Source organism: Pholis gunnellus (genome assembly GCF_910591455.1).
Source record: "Pholis gunnellus genome assembly, chromosome: 17".
Lineage (NCBI taxonomy): Eukaryota > Metazoa > Chordata > Actinopteri > Perciformes > Pholidae > Pholis > Pholis gunnellus.
Window position 1 is genome coordinate 4062015 of NC_136544.1, and position 8549 is coordinate 4070563.

Consider the following 8549-nt stretch of genomic DNA (forward strand, 5'->3'; position numbering starts at 1 on the left):
AAACAGAGACTTAATAAATGTCTTAATTTGCTATTTCCACGGACAAATTAAAACAATTCAGCATTAGCTAATTTGAAAACTCATCTCTGCTGGAATACATTTTGCGACCCAAAGAAAATAAATTGAAAAGCAATACCATTCCTGTGTGTCTGCGACGTTTTGCAACTTATTTGATTTGTTTGAAAAAAAAAAATGAAAAATCAATAAAACAAATTGTTATGCAGCTGAACCTGAACCTCCAGTGGTCCTTGGGTTCCGGAAAGAATGATCTGACCTTTAGCGACCACAGCAACACTTTTGTTTTCAACCCATATTTGAACTATGTCAGGCATATATCACTAAGTTAAGTTCATAATACTGGCACTGGGACCCTCTACTCTTCGCGTAATACAAGAGATGTGGAGTGTGTTTACATGCACACAGTTTTCTGAAAAACACTGAAGATCTAGTTCAACAAACATTTCTTAGAGGCGAAACCATCCTCGTAAATTCGCATAACAATGCTTAATAAGCTGATTAGAAAAGACCAATACTGATCAAAATATCAATAGAAAATAGAATTGGCAACGACTTAGTAGGCCACATCAGCATATATAGAAAGTTACAGGATTTTTAAAATCAGAAAGGCTGAGTAGCTAGCTTAGATAACTAGCGGTTACAGCCTGACTGATACTCGCCTATATGGAAGCAAAGAAAGGCCATAATTATTATGAATTTCATAAGCAGCTGAAAAGATAATTTTGAAATGTAACCACTGCTGAATACTCTATGTTGAAATCTAAATACCACTAAATATGTAGCACTGAAATATTATATACAAATATGAAACCATCTGTCTGACCTGCATCAATATTCTCAAAACTCAAATAAAATGTAGTTTAAAAAAATCTTGTTTTAAATAAAGTTGGTTACATCCAGAAGAAAAATCAGTGGAGCCTAAATGAATCCATCAGACCTCTGGCCTATCAGGTTACGTCCTGTCAATCACATGATCCCAGACAGAAACGTTCAGGTAAGGATGGGAAACACTGGGATTTTTTTGGGAGTTGGTAAACCCAAACTCTTCCTTTGTTTTTGCTTTTAGTAAAACAAGAAACTGCTATGAATTCAGTAGTATTTAAATTTCCCAATTCAGTAATCAATTGCTTTAAAAAATAAAATGTAATCATTATGGCCTTTCTTTGCTTCCGTAGTATTACTGGTTAATTTTAACTGATAAGTAAGAGAAGATGGTTCAGAAAGGCCAAAAATATGTTTGAGGTCATTTAGAAACAGAGTTACTGTTAAATAGTTTGTCCATAAGTGAGCACAAACTTCTAATGTTAAATGTTCAGTACATATTACATTACATATTCGTTAATAAGCAAATTTAAGCATCCTTGTTTGTTTAGTTATGTATTTCTTTAAAATACTGTCTGATATATTGTGAACAGATTTTTTTTAACTCTCTAATATCCTCTCAAAAGTCCGGTATCGCTCGGAAGGTTTTGGCACTCTGGCTACACCCACTCGTGTTTACCTCAACCAAAGAGATTATTTGTAGAGCAGTTTCGCCTCCAGGAAATGTTTCAACAACTGATAAAATGCACCTCAGGTGATCCTGCTGTTCATAGCCGCCATGAACTGAATATTCAGTTTCTCATGAAGCTATGAGGTGAGTGCAACTGGAAGCTGTACGCAAAACTGCCTCACAATACCAATATATTCAAAATAGCATATTCAGTTTAAAAAAGAAAATTCTGAAAACCCTGCACCAACTCAAGAATTTAGTACATGACTGTCGTGAGTGAACAGAATGTTGGTGTGCATGTAAACCCACAGATACTGTAGTAAACACCATTAGAAGCTCTAGAAGCACACGTTGGACTATTCACACCCTGTTTGCCATCGATGTCGATAGAAAAAGAGATGAATCTGAACCGTTTCCTCGTCGTTTCGCCGTACTCTCGGCTATCAGACCCACTTCATTGCTTTAAGCCATTTTAAACACTTTTAAATACACGTATAGAATATATACAAACGCTTTTGCCACCACAGTTCAGACCTGAAGAGCACGCCTCCACCTGATTCCTTTCCACGGCGTGCAGAGCTAGAAAAGAGAAGGCCAGGGCGGGCAGTTTTTGTCACTAATCAGAGATTTGTCGGCCATCTTTTTTTTGTAGTTTTTATTACTTAACTATCAGCAGGTGGTGGCTATTTCCTTTCAAAGTTGTTGTTGTGGTTGTTGTTGTTGTTGCGTGTTACTGCCGAGGCTCCACTTCAGAGTCTGTCTTTTAAAAATGCGGTGGCCATTTCTCCGTGATCGTTTTTGGATTGGTGTGATCAACGCCACGCGACAGAAAACACGTTTGTCCTCCTCGTGAGAATCCAGTCCGGTCCCCCCCAAAAAACATGAAAAGGGAACGGTTTCGGCAACCGTTCAGTTTAGAAGTAGCACAGCAACAATGACCTCTGTCCGTTCTCGTTGCGTTGCGTTCTGCGCGCGTGCCCCGTGTCACTCTATAAAAGCACTTTGTGACGAGCCTGTTCAATAAGCGCTTTTGTAAAATGAATTTTGAATCCGGTGGTTTTATTTGAAGAGAGGAGAAGCAGGTCGTCCAATACGTGAAGCACGGGTTGTTGAATGTGGTTTCCCGCATTGATTGCCGAGCCGGGGGTTGCCGGGGAAGACACACGAGGAGGATTCTGGGTATCACAGAGGGAGCGTTCAGGGATTGGCTGACGGGAGCGCTGAGCTGCCGGCAGATGTCAGATGAGAGGTTGCGTCTTCCCTCCTCGTCCTCTCTTTTACAAGTGTCATCCCTGTTAGTCCCCCCCCCCCCCCCAACACCCCCTCCCCCACCCCGCTACCTGTCCGTGCAGCAAATGGTTGATTGGAATAAAATGACAGCCCGGATCAGAATGAAGGCAGAGCTCCTCCTCTTCCGGTCACAGACGGGAGGGAGGACGTAGTAGCAGTCTAGGAGGGGCTGGGGGTCTTCAGGGCATCCACTTTGGTCTCCAAGTCGCTAATCTGTGAAAAACAACAACATAGTGGAGGACAAGGCTCTGATCAGACAGAGGTGATGCTGCTGCTGCTTCTTCTTTTATTATTGCTGCTGGGCAATCACCGAATGAGTGCTAACGTTAGCTTAAAACAAAACCACGAACCGTATCGCAACCGAATAGTTAGTACTACAATTTAAACTCATGAGAACAACTCACCCAAAATCTAAAGTTCTGCACGGATTTGCCTCCTGCTGATTTCTGTTCGGATCATGGTAACTACGGCCGGTAAAGTCGTACAGCTCCGAACATCCACAGAAAGTCACCGCAATCAGAAACTAGAGTCACCGCCCCACGTTTGTACGCCTCCGACGAACCGGTCATGTTGCAGTTTGCATCCACAATCAAAAAAAATCCCCAAAAGACTCCCCCAAATAACTAATTAGCATAATTAATTCTTGAGCTATGGCCAAAAACTTTTTTTTGTTTATTTTTGCCACCGAAATCTGATCAGTTCATCCTCGAGTTCAGGTGGACATTATGCCACAATTGAAGAAAAGGCGTTCTTTCACGAGAATGGACGGACAACCCCCAAAATGTAACGCCTTCGCCCAAAGCTGTCGCCGGTGTGGAGGCTTAAAAACACCAACGATGGTGGCTGCTTCTCCGCTTTGAGGTGAATTTAACAATCAATAGCATTGACTGTAAGGATAGGCTCTTTGGTTACTTTAATAAAAGCTGGATATGCGATGCAACCGAATCAATAAAAAGGAGTGGATTGGGACCTTTTACTTGTAAAAATGGAAATATAACCAAGACTAAAAATAGAAAACATGACCGAGGTAGTGTTTTCTGAGGGAGGAGCTGACACAGGTGACTCTTTAACAAACCTTTTCCTGCAAGTTGTCCGACTCCTCTTTGTGTGTTGCCTCGGTATCTTCTTGTGCCCGACGCTGAGCCGTCTCCTTCTTCAGGTACTCGATCTCCCTACAACACACACACACACACATTAAGGCTTTGGGTTCTTTTACTCCTTCTCTCAAACCTTGAATGCATTTCTGCTTCCTTACTTCTGCTGGTACTCTTTAATCAGTCTCTTGGCTTTGCTGTATTTCCTCTCTAGGGTTTGGTACTGAGCCTGGGTTTCCTTCAGGTGTTCGTCCACCGCCTGAAGACACAAAACCACACACACAGTAAGTAAATATAAATAAAAACGTTTTTAAATATATAAATTATAACACATTAGTCATTTGAGCTGTCAAACCTTGTGCATTCCTTTAAAATAAGTTCCTCTGGTGTCTTGCGAGGACAAAAATGTGTCAAAAAACTGCCATAAAATTAAATCTTAATATTAGAAACATGAAAATGACTCAATCTGGTGGAAAATAGTGAAAACTATAATTTAGAAGGCATGGGTTTCGATTAAAAGCCTGATTGAATATAATTTTTTATTAAGGACATGTTTGTCCTTTAAGGGATTGAGTGTCTGTTTTTTGGCTACACTGTTTGTTTATTTATTTATTTATTAGAGGAGCTGTAGTTGACTTTCAAAATTAGTAAAAAGGGGGCCAAAAATATCCCAAGTGATGCATGAGGCTTAAATGAAAAAATATATTTCATCCATTCATGACTGATGGCTTCCTCCTTGCTTCTCATGTTCGTTCTCTCTTGAATTACCTTACACAGCGACTGTGCCTCCATCCAGTAGCCCTCCAGCTTCTCCATCCTCTCTTTACTGTCCCGGATGTTTTGCTCCAACTGAGCGCGCTCCATCCGCCAACGCAACTTATCCTGCTCCGAATGAGCCAGCTGGAGGTAAAGGAGGTGGGAATGTGGGAGGAAGAGGTGGTGCGTGGGTCAGTTAAGGTTCTGGCGTTGTTATGCTAGATATGCTGGATGTTGCACTGTATTTCGTTTCTGCATAATGAGAAGAGACTGAAAATTCTCACCTTCCTCTTCAGCAGCTGGATCTCCGCCTGAGTTACTGCGTGTTTAATCTGGAGCTACAGACAGAGAATAAAAACAAACACAAAAGCATGATCAAATTGGAGAACAGATAAACTATGAGTGAAATGAATCAATAAAATGATTAAATTCAGCATCCAAACAATCAAAATCACGCGCACCTCCTTGAATTTGTGGGCTAGCTTCTCGGGGTCCAGCTCCACAGGAGACAGCGTGTCCTGGTTCTCGGCCAGGTCGAAAACCTCAATGGAGTTTGGAAACACCGGACTCATCTCCTCCTCCTCGTCCGTCGCGTATTCACCCGTCTGCAGGTCGCCAGAAAAGAGACGGGGAAAGATGAAAAGAAAAACACAACGTTCGTCAATGCGCTCACTTGTTTTGTTGCCAAAAGTTGGACGAGAAGATTGATACCACTCGGCTAATATGAAGCTAACGCTACCAGCTGGTTAGCTAAGCTTAAAAAATAAAAATAAATAGGAAATGTAGATGGCAAGTTGTGATTTTATACGGGGTTAAAGCTGCTTAATGAGCTTTAGAGGTGCTGGTAGGCACATTTAGTTACCTTTGGAAAGAGCCAGGCTAGCAGTTCTTCTATGTTTCCAGTCTTTTATGCTAAGCTAAGCCTCTGGCGTTAGCTTAAAATGTACTGTACAGACACGAAAGCTAACAAGCGTTTCCCGAAATGTAACAAAACAATTTCTCTAAAATGTTACTTGCAGATCACAGTGAACCAAAACAGTCCAAAACTCCCACTTCCATTCCTTTCGCTCCTCAGAAGTTGCTGTATAATTTAATTTGGAGGAGTATGTGTCATAAAATTAGGGTATAGATAACAACTGGAGCCTTTTTAAATGACAAATTAAGTGAGAGAATGCATTCCCTGCTTGTGAATGTCCACTAAAAAGTTCCACATCGTCTTCTCCTCCTCTGCATTGCAAAGTAAATTCGCTTCACAGTCAATGTTTTGACGTAATGACCTCACTGCATCTCTAGCTCTGGTTCCACTTCTCTATTCTGACACAAAGACGAGCTGACTGACTTTTTATCACGAGGCCTCGAACCGGAGCACGTTGCCACTGTCTACAATGATGTCCTCGCTCTCTGTGGCTGTCGAGTCAGATTTGCGGTAATTTTTACCTCGACGCATTACGGTCTGGCGTCAAGTGTGCGGTTCTGGCGAGACATCGCTTTCATTTAAATTCAGTGTGTTTAGCAAAGCTTGCTGAAAAGAAAGTAGAATCAGGCCCAAAATGTTCAGTAAGTGTGTAACCGTAGAATATGAACTCCTCTTTTTAAGTCATTATAAACCGCTACATTTTGTGACGTTGACAGCCTCAGTTACGTCCCCGGTGATGAGCGATGACGGGAAATTTTCAGTCATGAGTTTGATCGCACTGGACAACCTATTTCACCGTCTAGTCACGCTGTAAATACAAAGACAGTTTACATTCAGCCCCATTTGACCCCAGTGTTACGGATGAATGTGACTGGTATAATTAAACACATTGGGTTCATTATGATTTGTTCGTCCTACTGAAGTGTCCACAAATCTCTGACCACAAGGTGGAGAAGCTGAACTGAGTTTGAAACGTGCCAGCCACGTGGTGGCACACAGACCGACATTTTGTCACACACACACACACACACACACACACACACACGCACACACACACACACACACACACACTTCTCCCCTCTTCACCTCACTCTTGATTGCCTGCAGCTAACGCAGGCTTGTAAGCTAACGAAGCAGCATTAGCCACAGATGTTCCGAGTTAACGAACGCGGCTCCACAAAAGCGCTCGCTCGGTCTGAGCGCGTTACCTCCTCGTCGTCGTCCATGTACTGTTTGTATCTCTGCTCCATCATCTCCCGCTGCCACTTCTCTTGCTCCAGAGTCTGCTGGATCAGCTGAGCCACCTCGCTCTGCTCGCCCGGCTTCTCTCGACCAATCATGAACCTGGGAGAAAAAGAAAAGGAAAAATAATCCATATCCCACCCGTCAAGTTCATGATCTCACGATGATTAATATGACAAATTCAAACACGCAAAAATGCATAGAACATAAAATGGATCAATCATTCCAACTGCAAAAAAACATCTAGCACGAACCTGAGAATTTTAGCATGTACCAACCAAAACACCTAAAAAATATGCAATTTATATCACAAATCTGCAAAATCAAAAACAAAAAACTGTTTCAAAATCCCCCAAAATAAACAGCAAAACAAGAATCAGCACCCGCTGTAAACAAAGTGTGTGTGTGTGTGTGCAGGACAGACAGAGACAGAGAGTGTGTGTCAGACCTGACGGTGCCGGTGGTGTTGCGGAGGACAGAGGCCGCGAGGCTCTGAGTGACGCCGACCAGGCTGGTCCCATCAACCTCCACTATGAGGTCGTTCACCTCGATCCTGGACACACGGACACAAGGAAGCACATATGTGTGTGTGTGTGGAGGCTCATCATTTGTTGGTAATTGGTAGAGAGTGCACTTGAGGCAAAATACTTAAAAGTTTTCTTTTTTTTAATTTCAAATCTCCACCACGGATGTAGAAAAAGGAAAACACAGTAGAAGAAGAATGGAAACCTTTTGATGCTGCGGCAGTGTTAATTCATGTATTTGTGCATGATGCAAATATGGGCAGTGCTTTTAATATTATTATTAGTATTCAGTGGGTTTTTATTTTCCATTTGATGTTATGCATTCCATATATTCTATTTCATATAATTTATCTTATTTTAGCAAGAGTGTTTTACCGTCTATCTTATTTTTCCAGTTTTTTTGTTCCATGTCTATTTCCTTTCAACACTTTGTGCTGCATTTCTTGTATGAAATATGTATTATTATTAGGGCCCGAGCCGCCGACAACGTCGGGCCGGCGAAGGCCCTATTGAGTTTCTAAGGGGTATTCTTATTATGATTCTTATTTTTGTAGGGAATGAGCTCGTAGGGGCACTTGCCATGAATGAAAACTCACCAAATTTGCACACCTCTCAGATCTGGTGGAGAAACTCTGCTGCGCAAGGTTGCATACTTGTGTGTAAAAAAATGGCTCTCTAGCGCCCCCTACAAGGCGGTCCGGCCACGCCCCTCGGCCAGTTTGTCCGATTGACTTGAAAATCAACACACATGTCCTAATCCACTAGATCTAAAAAAAAGCCTCTCAGACCCCGAAACCGCGCCTAGGAAAATTTTCCGCCATCTTGAATTTAGTGTAAAACACATCTTTGCGAACTCCTCCCACACGCTGGCTCCGATTGCTACCAAAATTGCTGTGGATCATTATTGGATGTAGATCACTCAGATTTATCAAAAGCTTTTTGATATCTATTTGCGTTGAAAAGATATGGACCAATGAACTTCTTAGGGGCGTGGCTTAATATCAATTCACATAACTTCTCAACCCATTGTCGAAAATTCACGAAACTTTCAGCATATGTGCACATCGCATACCGTAACATACCCTGAGATTTTTGTTGCATTCAACCAATAGGGGGCGCTACAATAAACCCGCAAAGTTGTGTTTTTTGGCACATTTTCCATTTTGCAGCCTTCGTACTTCAACGAACTCCTCCTAGAGAATTTATGCGATCGACTT

At 42.0% G+C, this 8549-nt stretch overlaps 1 protein-coding gene across 1 annotated transcript in view; it reads right to left on the reverse strand.

The window, feature by feature from the left end:
- Positions 1 to 2849: 2849 nt before the first annotated feature.
- Positions 2850 to 8549, reverse strand: part of LOC306708874 (neurabin-2-like) — a 25124-nt gene continuing 19424 nt past the window's right edge. The window contains exons 8-15 of the mRNA XM_079176834.1: positions 7257 to 7361; positions 6775 to 6910; positions 5112 to 5255; positions 4935 to 4988; positions 4663 to 4794; positions 4056 to 4153; positions 3876 to 3972; positions 2850 to 3013 (exon numbers count right to left, since the gene is read on the reverse strand). Coding sequence (XP_079032960.1) covers positions 2960 to 3013; positions 3876 to 3972; positions 4056 to 4153; positions 4663 to 4794; positions 4935 to 4988; positions 5112 to 5255; positions 6775 to 6910; positions 7257 to 7361 — 820 coding nt within the window. The 3' untranslated portion in view covers positions 2850 to 2959. The remainder of the gene's footprint in view (positions 3014 to 3875; positions 3973 to 4055; positions 4154 to 4662; positions 4795 to 4934; positions 4989 to 5111; positions 5256 to 6774; positions 6911 to 7256; positions 7362 to 8549) is intronic.